The following is an 18239-nucleotide window of genomic DNA, read 5'->3' on the forward strand; positions in this document are numbered from 1 at the left end:
TATCGCAATTACAATTCATGATACTGGAAACAATCACGAAAACTGAAGGACAAGACATCAATAAAGTCCTTTTACGAAAAGAAAATGAATGGATTTATAGATTGGAGGCTATGAAGCCCAATGGACTTAATGATCGACTGGAATTCTCTTGTTACATTTAATTTTATACATGGTGGACTCACTGTTCAGAATATTTAGAATTAATATGTATACCTTTTTTCTGTTATATACCAGTGATACTGTTTTGTGTTACCTTATCACATTTATCCCTATCAAATTTTCATATACGAAAACAGTCATCCTGTTATACTTTGACACTCGCCTGCAATGCCTTTGAAACTATCATTGTTTTATTTTTTCTCACTGACACCTTTAGATGCTTTTATTCCTCTACACTAAACATTTTCTCCCGTTTTTTTTACTTCAGGACGCTTTTTCACTACTCTAAGATGGCGCCGATTGAAATGCGCACAACGTGACCTAACCACCGTCTGTCAGGGTTAGATCAGGGAGCCTGCATCTCGCGCTGAGAACTGAAAGTATTGTGCTCAAACTACAATTCCCAGAAGGCCTTCTGGGAAGTGAGACTAACGTTTAAATTCACGCTCAGCGCATTGGAGCACTGTACGTGATACTGAACCTGTTTCCTGTTGCAGAGCGGCTGCTCTGTCCTTCGCTGTACCTTGGATTCCTTTGCCCACGGCTCCGGCTTCATTTCTCCCCCGGAGAATTCCCAGTCTTCACGCGTCTCACTCGGCGAGTGAGGACGCATTTCCTTGGTTGCTTCGTTCCAGCTCCCCCGCGCACGGCTGCGGCGGGGTGTTCAGGTGCCTTCCTCGCTCACGGCTGTGGCGGGGCTTCGTTTGGGCTCCTGGTGTTTTCCCTCCTCTCCGGTCGCGGCTACGATGAGGGGAACATTTCTTCCGGAAAATTGCTCAGCTGAGCAGAAGGGAGGCGACGTCTGTCCAGTGAGTTATGAACAGATACCCGGCCGGGTAGGAAGTTTTCTGACATTGTTTTCTTGCCTTTCTTTCTCATGGGAATCATTATGGTATGTAATACCATGCAGTTAGTTCCTGGATCAAGATTTCGAGACTAGTACTTTCCTTTTGTTTTCTCTAGGATTACAAGACTGTGATCTATTCCGGTTAGGAATTAACATTAGTATTGTTACCTACTCGCTGCTCGTTGGTTTTCTGGAGCGATAAGGACTATTTTTGTTTCCTCATTTTTTCACCTTATTTTGTGGAATACTGGGGGGTTTAGAAGTGAGTGAGTGCATGAACGAATGTTGACGTTGACTGGTCTATTTGGAGATAGGTGGTCAATTACAGCTGGTTCTAGTGTTTCTAGGTGGATAGCATATTCCTCAACGTAAGAGAAGCAACTTACTGGAAGTTAAGGAAGACTCCTCAGGGAACAACCTAGAAGGTATTGCTGTGAATCTAGTGAGAGTTTAATGAGAGTAGTCAAAGTATATGTACTGTATTAATCTTGTGCTTTTTATTACAGGTTGTCACCTTTCCACTGCTGTCCCCTCTCTATTCCTTTTTTCCCTCGCCTGATCTCCTTTATACTCTGTGTATCATACAGTCAGAGTGTGAGGAGATCTGGAGGTGGACCCAATAGAGCATTGTCCTGATCCTGAGGAGCATACGGTCGTGACACCGCCTTCTATTTCTACATATAAACAGACGCCATAGATTTAATGGCGCGATTGAACTATAAAGCTTCAGATTTATGGTAAGAACTTTTTGTAGAAACTCTCGTGAACCGCGCTTGATACTCTCTTCCTTTCACTGCGACTTTTCATCTTTCAAGCTAGTTTTTAATTCACTCGACCAATTGTTTATGTCACGTTTTATATTTGTTATGTTTTGTTAAAATCGAGCACTGTCACGAAGCTTCAATGATATAATACTGAGACCCGACATCGTTGGAGCACTTATTAGGATAAACCACAATGCTTTGTTTTCACCTCGTTACTGGTCACTTTCACCTAATATTCGTTTGCGTAGACGCCATTTTTTCACCTTAGCTTCCACAAGTAAATACACACGAGATTACCTTTTCACTGTCCACATACACAAACATTTTTCTTGCCTATTCATGAAATAAGACACGTTTTACAAATCATGATTTACTGTATAGCAATGAAATATATACAGGTGCCCTCTTATACATATTTTTCACCCTTAATAGATTCCCCTGATGAAGTGTCCTTGAGACACGACATGCATTGGGATCATTAGGAAAACGATTGATTCAAGCTTGAATGCAATGAAAAATACTCTGTAACATGTGAATTACAACATTTACAGAAGATAATGAAATAAACTTGAACATTGATGGAGCAGGTTAATGAACAATATTTTGTTCATGCTTGTGAAGCCAGACTTCCATAATGTTTAATAAAACTAATATGTTTGTTGCATGTTATTAAATCAACCTAGAATAAACTGTGCATCATAAACACATGGGATTAACATTATGCTTATTTGTGCAGAATGCAAAAGAAATAATACAATAATTATTGTCTATTGTCTTTGTCATACACTAACTGCTGCTCTAAAAAATAGCATGTGCTTTTGTTTTGTCTTTTCTGTGACACAAATATATGCTGCCTAAATGTGCTTCTGCTAGGTAACATAATTAATGGGTTAACATTTAGCAAAGGGGGTGGGTAACAGAACAAATGTCAATTCCTTAGTTAATTGATGTTTTATGTTAGTTTAAATAATAGTTTTCCAAATGAAGCTTAGAGTTGGCTGCAGAAAAATAATACATTTTAAAAAGTGACGCAAGAAAAGGTGGCGCAGAAAATTGACGCTTTCTGAAAAGAGACCTGCTGATGTAAAGCCACAAGAGAAAACTTATTTTGAAAAAGATGAAAGCCTATAAACTTTTATTGTTAAAAGTTTTGAAAAGAACTGCCAAAGGCGACCCTGTGGAGAAAGGTTTACTATTGTGCCAAGGGAAGCTCAGTACGGACAGGCTCAAGGTTGAGAGGAAGAGCCGTGGCATTTTTTTTGTATTACATGAACATCTTTGCTACAAAATGTAGCAGCCTAAGGAAGTGTCGCAAGGACTCTGTGCATGAACAATGGGTTAGTGAAAAAAAACCCGGACATGAGGTAGAAGATGTCACAATTTACTGTGGCATGAGGTGGTTCAGCCAATGGAGAGCCAGAATTCAGCTGTTGGAATGTGAAAATAGTTAGTTCAGCTTTAGTTTTAGGGTATAAGAATGAGCTCAAAGAGCAGACTTTTGCCTAAGCTTTTGATTCTAGAGGGTCGTGTTCTGCTGATGGATGAACGTACGTAAGGAAAGGAGCCTTTAATAAAGACTTTATTTTCAGGCAATGAGGGTAGAAACAGGGAATTAGTTAGGGTTTGGAAATGCTTATTTTCACTTATTTCTGCTAATGAATAATATTTCTTGAATTAAGCTCTCTTTATAAATGCTGAATAAACTTTTCTTTATGACATTTTCTAATACTTGTTTAATAAAGTTCCAAAACCTAAGTTTCCATGAATATGTTTAAATAAACTTACTAAATGACAAGCTGGTCTTGTTTATTATGGATAGTTTAAACAACATATATAGATCTAATCGCCTCATGATTCAGACGCTCTGTTGTTGATATGGGCCTAGTATTGTATGGTAAGTTTAGTGGTAGTAGGTAGAGTCATTTATGCAAAATTTTGGTAGGGGCGCTGGATCCATTTACAGAAGATAATGAAATAAACTTGAACATCATTCATTGGAACAAATTGTTTTTCTCAAATTTCTTTTTCAAGATTTATGAATAACTAGGATATACATGAATAAATCGCTACTTGGCGATTTTCACAGCAGCGCCGGGATGGACGAACGCTAAATTTGTATATGTACCAGGGAAACACACTGTGGTAGCCAACTGTCTTTCTATAATTTCAGGTGGCATTGGTTTATGATCGTGGTACTCAAGCAATAAAGAGGGATGAATGGATTGTGGAGTATAAGAATGATAGGGTGTTTCAGTAAGTGTCTCCTTTTATCTACAATGGTTGGCCGAGGAAGGAACACCTTAACAGGGATGTAAGACCTTTCCGGGAAATTAGATCAGAGCCTTCTATCGACAATGAGCTGATTTTTAGAGGGAACAGAATTGTTCCCCCTGTGGGGGTGCATGGAACGATTATGGATTTGTGTCATGAAGGCCATTTTGGAGTGGTTTGAACCAATTCTGCTGTGAAGAAACTTTTCTGGTGGCGAGGTGTGGAAAGTGGAAAGATTCATCAGGTAATGCCCAAGGTGCACCTTCCCAGGCAAATCGTTACATATATTTAGGCCTCCCATGAGTGATTGGTGCATTCACAAACAACGTGGGAATCTGTAGCAGTTGTGGACCGGTTGGGAAGTCACAAATATTCATTGTGGTACTTTTTACAAGATGGCCTGTTGTACATTTTATGAAAAAAGCTGACTGTGAAACAGTTTTCAAGTTTTTGGATGGAGTTTTCATTTTAGGAATAATTCAATCAGCAATTTTGTGCACAACGATTGGGTAGTATAGGTGATGAAAGCTGTGTGGGCTTATAGAGTAACAACTAATAATGTCACTGGGTTGTCGCCTTTTGTAATTATGAGGGGAAGGAACCCCAGGACAAAAGCTAACCCTAGTTGGTTGGGATATGTGAGTGTTGGCAATTGGGTCACCTGAGCTGGTCCAAGAAAGGTCAGTAGAAATGCATAAAAAGCAAACAGTATTACAGTTACAAACATGGCGTGGAAACTATTAATGTTAAAGTTTGGGTTCAAATCAAGAATCCTTGTAAAGTTCCCAAAGACGTGAGCAAATATTTTGATCCTGAGATGGTTGTGGAAGTGTTGTAGGATGTAGTCAGAATACAGTGTGGTAAGGTGTGGAATCTAACTGGTGGTTTTTGTTTCACAGGATTTGTGGAAGGACTTTGAAGTTATTCTGGAAAAGGACTTCAATTGGCTAGAGGACTCAGCTACCATGATTAGTAAGCGTACCATCACAACGCGTGCTTTTACAACACGTCCCTTACAACGCAAGTCGTTACCACGACTTGCGGCGGGGGCGCGGATTGAGAATAGTATCATTTACTATTCTAACACCAGTCCCCGTGGACACTAGGGAAGGTGTTGGAATAGTAAATATACTATTCTTAATCCTCTAGCGCCCTCCAGCGCAAGTCGTGGTTACGACTTGCGTTGTAATGGAAGCGTTGTAAAAGCCTTGCGGAGTAAAATCCGCGTGGTAAAGGATGTTTCCCGTAAGCTTCACCCGGTGATGGCTCGGAACAAATTTTAGGGGATGGTGGTGTAGCCGAAGAGCCTGATTCCAGTGTAGGTGTGGGCACTAATGATATGGTGGAGGCTAACTCTAGTGTGGTGGACAAAGAAAGCCTCCTGGTTGGTTGAAGGATTACATTGTGGAGACAATGGAGTAGGATTAATTTTGCATGATTTTAAGTGAAGTTACTGGTTTTGATTTGAGTGAAGGAGTGTGAATAGTGATGAACGTATTTCGTTTTTGGGTAGAGCTGAAAGTATTTTGTTTGTTATTTTAGAATGTTTTTGTTTAGTTCTATTTTTCCTCAATATTAGGTTATATTGTTATTCTAATCATTATATATAAGTAAGGGGGATGTGTTGTAGGCGCAAGCGTTACTGCGAGCAGGGACAAAGTTTGACCTATTCGGTGGCCATTGTAAAAATAATCTAATACACACCTGTTAGAGGAAAATCCATTGTGTATGGCTGAAAGCTTCGGCGGTCTACATGGAATACTGGCATATTTACATTGCAGGTGGTACCTTCAGGGTGATTTGCACACCAGTTTTTGAGCAATGTCAGTTGATGTGACGGTTTCTAATATAGAATGCAGCCTCTTGTGATGCGTGGAGTGTTCTGTGGTAGCACAGAAGACTGCAGAGATCATTGCAGGCTGAAGGGCCTTTCATTACTCCCCTACAAAACTTAAATAATTACTCTTCAAAAGTATTCAAAGCTGAGTGTTTATCCCACTACACAATCCTTTCCTGTGCTATCCTTCCAGCCAAAGGACCTCCAGGACAGGATGCTCTATTGATGTCAGATACTCTCCTCTGTTTTATAAGTGTTACATGTGCTAAGTCTTTTCCTTCTCTCTTCTGCAGAATCCAGGCTTAGCTGCAAACTCAGTGTACATGGTAAGTACATAACACAGTACAAGGGTCAGACCTTGTGAGATCCCAAGACGTAAGCCTTCGAGTCATTATTGTATTTCACCTTAAAAGACAGGAAGCAGATCCCTGGCACAGGAAGTGGAGACACACTTCCTGTGAGGTGGAGACTTGTCTGCCTGGGGGACAAAGAAACAGGCAATAGAGCTAGGGCAGATGTTCTTGGTCCTCAACTTTGATGGTTATGGAGGAAGATGAGGAGTCTCAGGGAGGAGAACATCAGCAGAGCGTGCATCAAGAACTGATGCAAACTAACCAACAGGATTCACAAAGAACTTATTTGTAGTAATAATAATAAATTATTAATAATATGAATAACAATAATAATACCAAAACAATAGAGGAAGTGAAGAGGTATTGACAGAATCACCCTCCAAACCGATATGCACAAACAAAGAGATTCTATCAATGTGTAGTGATTTAATTTTTTATATTTATTTTTTGTGGGTGGTGAAATAATAAACTCTCTCTTAGGGTGGTAAAGATGAGAGCACAATGTGCTTTTTAAAATACCCCTCACACACTAAAAAAATCCAATAGTGTCATGCTTCATCATTGGGGTCTTCCCGTCCCTCTACGGGGCGGGGCGTGCTACGACCTGGCGAACTACGCGGGAGCACTAGTATGGTGACAAGGCTATGTGACAGTGCAAAGTGGGTGGTGTCAGTGAAGTGTAGGGACCTAGTTATGTGTGGGAATTTAAAAAAGCTAAAAATCCTCTGGCTAGTGGAAAAAAACAATTTATTCACTTCCCTAGCTGGGGACGTTAAGAAGGGGGTTTTGAGGTAGAGCAATTAGCTACAACCTGGTCTACATGTTTCGTAAGCAGTCCCCTACTGCCTACTCATCAGGACCTTCTAATGGCCCCTACTAGAATAGAGCTCAGTTGCTAAATGTGGTAAGCCTATTGTCCTAAAAACTAGCAGTAAAAATTCACTGTTAGTTTTAGCTTCAGGGCATGAGCTGGCCCCAGTGAAGCAAAAATTTCAAAAAGATGACCTGATTATGGTCTCTGTAAAATAAATGAGGAAAAAAAAAGGGAGAGAAAAGCACAAATTATGACAATTGTAGCTGTAATTTGTCTTTAGGCACACATAATTCTTAGCGCCACAAGTCCGACTTATCATTTGCCCGTTTTATAAAGAATATACTTAAGACTTTATGGACAGAGTGATGGTTCAATCTGCCATCCCCTGAATGTTCGTATTTTGCCCGAACATTTTGTTGCCCCATGTAATTAGGACTGGTTTCATCTCAACACACACACATTCATAACTCAATGCACACAACGACACTCCACAGGGTTAAAAACGAGGAACCCGACTCTTTTTATGCCAGTAATGGTTTTAGAAATAATCATTAAAATATTCAAAAAGGCACATCCATGTAATTGGATAGTTAGCGATACATACTGCTTTGGTATATGTGGTATGCCCCATGAGCTGACAATCGGTAGGTATTCAACGCGGCACTCTGAAAAAGAGAAACCACGCCCTTAGCGTCGCACAAACACACATAACAAACATATGAGCCCCCGTCTCCAATGCCAAGTGTTTAGAGACCTTTGACAAAGTCTTTTACTCACATTGTCCGCATAATCATATTGCCTTACTTCTAACCATATTGCCGCTCTGAAGAATGATCGCGTCTGGGGTAGTGTGATCATATAAGCTCCACTGAGCGCCGGTGTCGCGTTAGAGGTCTGTTTGCAAGACTGGCGTGCTGACCTAAGATGGCCGCCTGGGATGGAACAAGGGTGTGTTTGAACGGAAGTCTGTCTTCCGTGTCTACTAAGTTATCAACAAGCTTTCAGCCCGAACATTATTTTAAAGGAACAAACGTGATCTCATCATCTAGGCTCATCCGTTCTCAATGTTAAATTCTATTAAACGGGCATTTGTGTTGATTCTGTTTGTTAAATCACACTGGACCCCTTGAAATACAAAAACGGGCTGTTGTGAAGTCCTGGTGGCCCCTCTAGATGGTTCGGGGGGGTTTTGGGCCCAGATTGTGTTACAGGTTCGCAGAAGAAGGTCTGTCAGTCTATGAAAAGACTGTCAGTTACTGTCGGGCTTGTGCCCAGATTATGTTACTGGATCACAGTAAGTGATCTATCATTGTTTTAAAAAAAAGGGTATGAAAAGTGGGGACTGGATCACAAATAAAGAAGGGGAGTTTCTGTGTCAAAAGAACCCTAGAACCCCTTACTTATATATCTTACCAAAGATTCACAAGGACCTTGAGAACCCACCGGGTAGACCCATTGTATCGGGGATTGGGTCAGCCACCCACTTTGCACTGTCACATAGCCTTGTCACCATACTAGTCACCATACTAGTGCTCCCGCGTAGTTCGCCAGGTCGTAGCACGCCCCGCCCCGTAGAGGGACGGGAAGACCCCAATGATGAAGCATGACACTATTGGATTTTTTTAGTGTGTGAGGGGTATTTTAAAAAGCACATTGTGCTCTCATCTTTACCACCCTAAGAGAGAGTTTATTATTTCACCACCCACAAAAAATAAATATAAAAAATTAAATCACTACACATTGATAGAATCTCTTTGTTTTAACAATAATAATATTTAGCATTAATATTAATGTTAATAGAATTCTCCAGGATGCACTTCCCTGTGTCATAGTAGCTGTCAGTATAAGTATTTGCTCTTAATTATGGGTGTAGGAAGGATAAATTGTAGACTTTGCTGAATTCAAACTCATGTTCTGCAGACGTCAGCAGATAAAATGATAACCCTAATAATTCATGGTCCTCACATTTTCAGAATGCTGATAGAGTATGTGTCCACCCAACGGATGGCTAGTGAGCACCATAGTCGCTGCTCAATGCGGGCTTGTCTGTCGTGTCATCGTGTCAGGTGTTTCTTTTTAAATTGTGTAAAACAAAAGCTTGAATGTTCCTGACAAACTGGGGGTTTCTCACAAATGCATAGGGCAGGGGGTGTGGCTACCACTGATGCATCAGGTACCGTGGCACCAAGGCCCAGAGCCCCTGAGAGGTTCATTGATCCTTGACAATGCTGTATTTTACTACCCTGACAGCAGTCCAAGGGGGCATTTTCCTTGCTTGCACCAGGGCCTCCTTGATATGCTCCTGGCGTAGGGGACATTGCTTGCCCCAAATCCATGGAGTCTGTGGCTCTCTAGGTTATGACAGCTGAGCCGACAGATGTTTTTGCGTTCGCGCCTCTACATGAGACAGGGAAACACGAAGAAGGTGAGTGAGCTATCCACCAATTTCTGGTGGGTATAGCCCTTACAAGCTGTGCCAAACTAACGCCAGACTGTACCCTCTTCTATAAACGACACACCTTGATGCTGTTCTAGAACTAAAAGAACCTACTAAAGTCTTTTTTTTTCTAATGCTTGATTTATTTGTTTCCAGGAACTGGAACATGGAGACCGAGCAACATACGACCAGCTAAAAAGATAAACGGTTATATATTCGATTCCAATTTATTAGTATTTCTTTATCTTAAGCGAAGTCTGGTTAATATATTAAAGGAGATCTCTGTGGGTCAATTAGACTCTCTGACCGGGCAAGGTGGCCGCCATCCTGTCAGGAGATCACTGCGGCCTTCAATGCATTCTTTGGTGATGTGGTTGTAGTGAAGCTTTGTCGAAGAAGGGACAACGTTGTTTTTGTCAAACTTGCCAATTTGTTTTTGTTTTATTATAATAAACTTTTGATTTCGATTTTTTAAACAAAGATGCAGGAACCCTTCACTCTGCATATTTGTAATTGATTTACAGCTCTGCCACGCCTCTGAGTGAGGTCCGTGTGCCTCTGAGTGAGGTCTGTGACAGAGAAGGCTTGAGGCATTCATTAAGACCTAGTGAAGGTCTGACTAAGGGTCTCATCATGAGGGCCACTCACACACACACTCACACTCACACTCTCTCTCTCTCTCTCTCTCTCTCTCTACTGGTGGTCGCCAGTATGTAGTTATAGTTAGAACCTAGTTTCCATAGGAAAAGCATTTTTTGATTTGCTAATAACTTTGGCATTGTTTGACGAATCTTCGCAAAATTCTCCCAAACAAAAGTCTATCCAGGTCAGCTCCTATCCCGATGGGGTGATTTGTCAAGTGGGGGCTGAGAAAAAAGGGGGGTTGCAAAATGCGTTTTCCCCCATGTTAATTTCCATAGGACATTTTGCGACGGGCTACAGCCCGAACTGCTGAACGGAATTACCCCCAAATTTGGGAAAAAGGTAGAGCTTGGTTCAGAAAGTGACCTTTTTCTTAAATGGTGTAAATCCGTTCAGTAGTTTTTGAGAATCAAAAAATATGAGTCAAAAAATCAATTTCCCATAAGAAACTTTGGGCAAGGTTACAGCCGAAACTACTGAACGGAGTTACCCCATATTTGGCAAACAGGAAGTGCTTAGATCAGAAAGCGACCTTTTTTAAATGGTGTAAAACAGTTCAGTAGTTGCTGAGAAATTAGAAAAATAAAAATTTCGATATCTGGGAGGAGCCTAAGTCCCGAGCACGAGCTTCACTGTGATTGGCTGCCAACACTCCAAACCAGGAAGTGTTGGCAGACATCTTGTGACTCGGTAGAAGCGAGCCACCAGAAAGCTGAGAAACAAAGATATAAAACAAGAGAAGGGGGCAGGGTAGAAACACTCTTACCCCTAGGCCTGCTCAGAGGGCCCCAGAAGAATCCCCCAGGGTCAAAACAAATAATTAAAAAATAAATAAAAAATCACGGCGCAATTCGCGCTGTGGTCGCGGGTTCCCGCATTTTATTTTATTGAGGCCCCTGGGTAGGCTAGGTCCCGGGGGTATTAATTAAATAATAATAGCGGGGGCCCGCAGCCCAGGGGCTTCACTCGTATTGGGAGGGGGCTTTAGTAGGCTGTGGAAATTATACTGGGAAATCAACAACGCGTCCTATTTTGGCCTTCTTTAATATAATGCGGAATCAATCAATCAATCAGAGTACTTCTAAGGCGCGCTACTTACCCGTGAGGGTCTCAAGGCGCTGAGGGGAGGGAGTGCCGCTACTGCTCGAAGAGCCAGGTCTTGAGGAGTCTTATGAAGGCGAGCAGGTCTTGGGTGTGCTGTAGGTGGGTAAGGAGCGTGTTCCAGGTCTTGGTGGCGAGGTAGGAGAAGGATCTGCCGCCGGAGGTTGTTCGTTGGATGCGGGGGACAGCGGCGAGGGCGAGGCTGGCAGAGCGGAGCTGGCGGGTCGGGGTGTAGAAGCTGAGTCTGCTGTTCAGGTAGGCTGGTCCAGCGTTGTGGAGTGCTTGGTGTGCGTGGCATGGGTGAGGAGCTTGAAGGTGATCCTCTTGTCGACGGTGAGCCAGTGTTGGTCTCTCACGTGGGGGGTGATGTGCCTGCGGTGGGGGAGGTTGACGATTAGTCGGGCGGAGGCGTTTTGGATGCATTGTAGTCGTTGTAGGTGTTTGGCTGGGATTCCTGCATAGAGAGCGTTGCCATAGTCCAGTCTGCTGCTGACAAGGGCCTGTGTCACCGTTCTTCTTGTTTCGGTCCGGATCCACTTGTAGATCCTGCAGAGGATGTTGTAGCAGGAATAGGAGACGGCGTTGATCTGTTTAGACAAATGAGAGGGAGGCTCTCTTGCTGGCATGGAGAGGGTGTTGGCGCAGTCATTGATCCACTGTTTGAGGTTGCCGGCTGTGGTGTCTGGGTTGGTGGGGTCGTGGGTGGGTTTTGGGCGAGGGCGATGATCAGCTGGTCTTCGGTGACTTTGCTCCAGCAGCGGCAAGGCAGCTGTTGGGTGCGGTGGTGTGTGGTTGGTTTGTTGAAGGTGAAATGGATGCAGTGGTGGTCGGTTCAGTGGAGTTCGGTGGTGTGGTGGAAGGCGACATGGGCGCCTGTGGAGAAGATGGGGTCCAGTGTGTGGCCAGCGGCATGGGTGGGTGCGGTGAAGAGTTGTCTGAGGCTGAGGTTGCCGAGGTTGTCGATCAGGGTGGCGGAGTTGGCGTTGTTGTTGTTCTCGAGGTGGAAATTCAAGTCCCCGAGGAGGATGTATTCCATGGAGGCGAGTGCGTGGGTGCAGGCGAGGCCGGCAATGTAGTCGCTGAATTGAGCTCGGGGTCCGGGTGATCTGTAGATGAGTGTTCCTCTGAGGGTGGTGTTGGGGTCGGTGTGGATCCGGAAGTGCAGGTGTTCGGCGGTGTTTAGGGTGTCGTCTGGGTGGGTGGCGACCTTGATGGAATAATGTTTACTTATAATGCAGGGTTCCCGCGTATTATTTTAATGAGGCCCCTGGGTGGGCTAGGTCCCAGGGGGCATTTCCTAAAAAATAATAGTGGGGGCCTGCAGCCCCGGGGCTTCACTCATGTTGGGAGGGGGGTTCAGTAGGCTATGGACATTTTATCGGGAAAACAACAATGCGCCTTATTGCGGCCTTCCTTTAATATAATGTGAACTATTGAAAGTAGAAGTATTGCCAGCCATTCATTTCCCCTCCGCGGAGTAGGAGGGATATCTGATTGACTGTTGTTTTTTAAGGAGGAGCTTCCAGAGCTTAATGTTGATTGGTTGCGAACTATTGAAAGTAGAAGTGTTGCCAGCTATTCACTTATCCTCCGCGGAGTAGGAGGCCCATCTGATTGGCTGATGTGCTCAAGGAGGACTTAATGTTGATTGGCTGTAAACCATTGAAAGTAGAAGTGTTGTCAGCGATTCCTTCCCTCTCCGCTGAGTATTAGGGACATTTAATTGGGTAATGTCTTCTAAGCGGGACCTTCTCAATCTTAATGTTCATTGGCTGTAAAGCATTAAAAGTAGAAGTGTTGGCAGCCATTCCCTCCTCCTCTGGGGAACAACATGGACATTTTATTGGCTAAAGTGTTCCGAGTACAAGTTTGCTCCTTATTGGGTGGGAACGGTTCACTGTTGTCAGCCATTTTGTGACGCACTTCCAAAGGAGTACGGGAAAAAAAAGTAGAAGAGGGAAGGGTGGGAAAATTATTAACTCTGTACAGTGGTCACATGGTGGTGGACAGGGATTGTGAAGGTAAAATTTGTTTTTGATATATTTTAAGGACCATTTATATAACTACCGTGGGGTGTACAAATCACTGTGGAAAAATAACAGATTGTTTTGCTGTCTTCTTTTTATCAAGTTTGCGGGTGGGATACTTCACAGGAGCACTATTTACTTATAATGTGGTGTTTACTTTTCTGATGGGGAGGTGTAGTTGCACAGCAAAAATTTCAGTCTAGGTTTCAAACAGTTTTTATTTAGCAATTACAAATAAACTTTCTTCGCAAACTGATGCTGTATATATCAAAGGGGTGACAAATAAAAATTTAATTTATAAAATATCAGTTAAGCGTGGCCACACCCTCCTTTTTTTCTGCTATAATTTGTAAAAGTGTTCAGAAATGTAGGGTTTATTAAATATTTAAAGTAACAAAGTATGTAGGATAGCTATATTTTTTTCGACCTCAATTTTGTAAAATATGCTCCCTGAAAAAATATCTGATCAAGTACGTTATAATGTTCCATAAGCTGTATTACAGAATGCGCTGACAAATCTGCAACTCCTCTTCTGTAACAATAGGACAGTCTATTACAATATAACAAATGCCACTATTGTTACAGTAAAAAGAAAAGGAAAATAAAGTTATGAATAGAACAGAAGATCAATAGCGAAATACTTTCGAGCAGTAATTATTTTGAGAGCTTTTTTTCTCCGGGACGTCAAAGTTTGATCTTCGTGGCAACAGGTCATAAACTCCTCTGAGATCATTATACTGTGAAACTTATAACATATATATTCACAGTATATGATCAAAAGGGGGGAACAGACTAAAATCCAGAAGCTGGTGACGTTGCTTATATATCTTTACTCTTTGTGGCGACGGGTAATGAACTCCTTTGAGATCAACATGACTGTTCACATTATAATATACATATTAACAGTATATGATCCCTAGGGGAAAACAGACTAACAACTGGAAGGTGTTGACGTTAATTGTAAATGTTTAGGGTTTGCACCTACGGGTCACCAACACCTCTGAAGCAAAGTACAGTGTTAATATTCTAATATAGAAAGTCACAATATATAAGCTCAAAGGAGCCAGAAAAGGAGCAATGTTTGCTGTAATCTGTCTGTTTCTGAAAACAAGCTGCTGAAGTTACAGAAAAAAAGGCAAAAACATGCAATAACACTTTTTTCTAGATATAAATATTTAAATATTGACAAATAGCTACGTATTATAACTATATACTATGCCATAATCAAACAACTTACAACTCCAGAATATGTAAGGCTACTCAAGGGAGGAACTCCTCAACCTAGACCCTGGTAAGAATACTGTACGCTGCTTTCAACTGTCCCCTGACACTGTGTGTCATTCAAAAAATAATTCCCTTTGTGGTAGTTGTCACACATACCTCCTGGCCATTTTAAATCTTCCCATTTCACAGGAAGTTATATCTGAAAATAAAAACCTGGTCGATATCGATAGGGATTCTCTAAAATGTATCCTGTTGAACACCAGATCTCTGGTCAAGCACAGCACAGAGTGTGCATTATTACTTGAGGAATCCAAAGCTAAAGTGGCTTTTCTCACAGAGACATGGACGGATAATTCTTCTGGTCCAGACCTGGTCAAGGCTACTCCGCCTGGGTATCAATGCTTTACCCTTGATCGGCCTATGAAAAAAGGAGGAGGAGTGGCAAATATCTACCACGAATCTCTCACACTGACCTCGGTTCCTGTCTCAAATCTGAGTTGTGATGCCTTAGCGTTTAATATTTACGCTGACAATCGCAGAACTCTGAGGGGCATACTAGTATACCGCCCACCAGGATCTAAAAGTGGGTTTTTAGACTCGGTGGGGTCATTATTAGAAGTAGAAATGAGTTTAGAATCCTATTTTGTGTTGGACGATTTTAATTTCTACCTTGAAGATTCCACTAATCCCGACACAATTTGGTTAGAACAAATCATGGAGGCTGGAGGCCTCACACAATTGGTGGAGCCTTCCACGCATGAGAAAGGCCATACACTGGAGGGTATTTTCTCTAATAACGAGGACATAGGGAATATTACAGTTTTCCCGATTCCGTGGTCAGATCACTGTGCCATTCAGTTCGAACTGAATAACTATTGGGTTCACCCAATCACTACAAAACCTATTCAAGAGATTGCTACTAGGGCCTGGGCTAAATTAGACATTGCGAACTTTGAACATTTTCTCCTAAACTCATTGGTGAACCCCCCTCCCAATGTTGATGAGGCAACGGAGATGTATAATGATTGGCTAATTAAGGCCAATGATGCACTAATTCCTATAAAAAAGTGGATCCCCAAACGAGCCTTACCTACTGCTCCTTGGTACTCAGATGAACTCAAGAAGCTGACGTGTAAACAAGCCGAACGGACATGGCGTAAATATTACAACAAAGAGGCCAAGACAAAATATAAAATTTGCATCACAGACTATAAGCATCTATTGCTAGCAGTAAAGAAGGACTACTACTCAAGGCAAATTGAGCTGGCTAAATCTGATGTTAAAGAACTTTTTTAAACGATTATTAAATTATCTACCCCTACCACCGCTAAAAGTCATGCCCATTCTGAATAGGTACGGGAAACTGTGGACCCCTAGTGTCATTCAATATGTTAAATTTAAAAAATGCCAGCATTTGTAAAGCATAGCGCTAACCCCGGAGGGGCGTGACGGCGCTCGGGGGTGTTGGGAAGATTAAGCAAGGTGTTTGGCACAGTGAGATAGTGGTGGGCTAAGATGCTGCTGGAGTCGAGAATCGAACTGTGAATGCTGTTGTTCGAAGTCAGGTATTATAGGTGATGCGTCATACTTTTACAACACTTATATGTTAATTACTGCTAATTAAGTTGAAAACATTGTTAAATTAGAAGTAGGTCTCCTTGTTTTCCGTTTTTACAGATTTTTACAGAAATTGGGGTATTTTTTGATCGATTCTAAATGCTGTTAATGATGAGTACCAGGCCAATAGGTCTGTCATTCTAAAAGTTAAAGGGTTAAAACAATAAGAGACTTTTAGTAAACAGCCTTAAAGAGCAATATATATGCTTGTATAAGAAAACATGCAAAATATATATGGGTGAATACAGATAAAATTATTAAAACAAATATGGATAAATACAGACGGAAATGCCCAAAAAATAAATACCATAAAAGCAGGAGCCATAATTAGAAGATATAAAGGACTACGGTTAAGTTAGTTTTCACTATAAAAAGTATTAGAGTCTTTTTAAAATGTATTTAAAAACCATTATAGGTTTTAGGGATATTGTAGTTAGAAATTAGCATTTAAAAAACCTTTAAAATTGACTGAACGAACCATAGGTTTCAGACCCATTATAGTTAGAAGTTAGCATTTAGAAAACCTTAGAAATTCCGTGAAAAAACCATAGGTTTCAGGGGTGTTATAGTTATCTGGACATTTCACTCGTACAAAACCTTAGAAATTCCACCGTTCTAGTTAGTTCTACTAACTATAACTCACGCCCCCGCAACGCACTGCTCATGACGTCACATATTACATCATTCATGGCATGGTCAGTGACATCACTGATGACATCACTGATGACATCACTGAACATTGTTCAAGAAGAGTAACCTCGACTGCTTGATGCGTTCCTCTTGTGGGCTTTATAGTAATAGTGTGATATAAATAAATTCATAATATTTAAATATCCAACGGAGTTCCAGTATGTTTTAAACACTACAATTTGGCAACGATCTTTGCACGGACCTAAAAGAAGGATACCAAGGCCCATTAAAAAATACTGCTTTCAGGCAAGCAAGTATTTTCTAGCATTCTAACGATGTCAACTTTTTCCGTTCACAAAGTGCCTTAATGATGAAATGTATGTACTTTACTCTATTTGCACAGAAGAGCAGGGATTGGCGAATGTTACTGTTTCAGGCTTGTCATTGAGACCGGAATTGTATGTGTGGCAGTTGGTATGGTTGGCTTGTGGCAGGCATTTTCAGAAACTACCACGCGCTTTTGAAAACGTGAGCACAGGAATAGAAGAGCGTAACAGACGGGAAGGCTGATAGGGGCGTACCAGATTTTGTAGATATTTAGGCGCAATGCCAGTCTTGATCTTAAACATAAAGCTTAAAGCTTTAAATTTCGTCCTATTTTCCACTCTGAGCCAATGCAAATCGCTCAGGGCATTAGAGATAGAAGACATTCTTGGGACTCTGCAAAGCAGTCTTGCTGCAGAATTCTGTACCACCTGAAGCTTACGTAACACATCCCTATTAGCCCCCAAAAAGAGAATGTTCCCATAGTCCAGTCGAGATGTTACAAGTGCCTGGACTACAGTCTTTTGGGTAGCAATCGGGAGCATCCAGATGATTTTCTTTAACCATTTTAAAATGGTAAAGCAGGTGGCTTCAGTTTTTACTGCATGTTGTTTCATAGACAATTTATTGTCAATAATCAATCCCAGATTACGGACCTGAGTAGAGGGGAGTGGTAAAGGCCCCATTACTTTGGGCCAGTGTTGGGCACCCCAAAGATAGGTTTTTTTCCCCAAAAAATAAGGACTTCCGTTTTTTCCCCATTGAGCTTGAGTAGATTAGATTGTATCCAAGATGCAATATTACCCAAGCCCACTTGAAGGTTGAAGGTCCAGATATTTCTTCCGCCGATAGGGAAAAATTGAGCTGGGTGTCGTCGGCATAATAAAAATGCAACAACGCCGCCTCCTCTGCAATTGCTGCCAAAGGGTGTACATATATATTAAACAGCAGAGAACTTAAAATTGATCCATGCGGTACCCCATATGGAGAGGAGTAGACCTTTGAGGAAGCCCTGGTTGAAAACACTTGAAATGTCCGCCTAGATAGAAAAGAGGACAGTCAACCAAGTGCAGATCCTGAAATGCCTGGAGATTGTAAAGATTCAATTAATACGGTATGAGAAACCGTATCTAATGCGAACTTAGGTCTAATAATATAAGGGCCACTGTCTTACCTGCATCCAAACGTTGTC

At 41.8% G+C, this 18239-nt stretch overlaps 1 protein-coding gene across 2 annotated transcripts in view; it reads left to right on the forward strand.

The window, feature by feature from the left end:
* LOC144767956 (cell adhesion molecule CEACAM21-like) overlaps positions 1-18239 on the forward strand; it is a 327806-nt gene that overhangs the window by 292408 nt on the left and 17159 nt on the right. For both annotated transcript variants that reach the window (XM_078651307.1, XM_078651308.1), the window contains exons 7-8: positions 6172-6204; positions 9639-9689. In XM_078651307.1, the coding sequence (XP_078507433.1) occupies positions 6172-6204; positions 9639-9686 (81 nt within the window). In that variant the 3' untranslated portion in view covers positions 9687-9689. The remainder of the gene's footprint in view (positions 1-6171; positions 6205-9638; positions 9690-18239) is intronic.

This window comes from Lissotriton helveticus, chromosome 7 (genome assembly GCF_964261635.1).
Source record: "Lissotriton helveticus chromosome 7, aLisHel1.1, whole genome shotgun sequence".
NCBI lineage: Eukaryota > Metazoa > Chordata > Amphibia > Caudata > Salamandridae > Lissotriton > Lissotriton helveticus.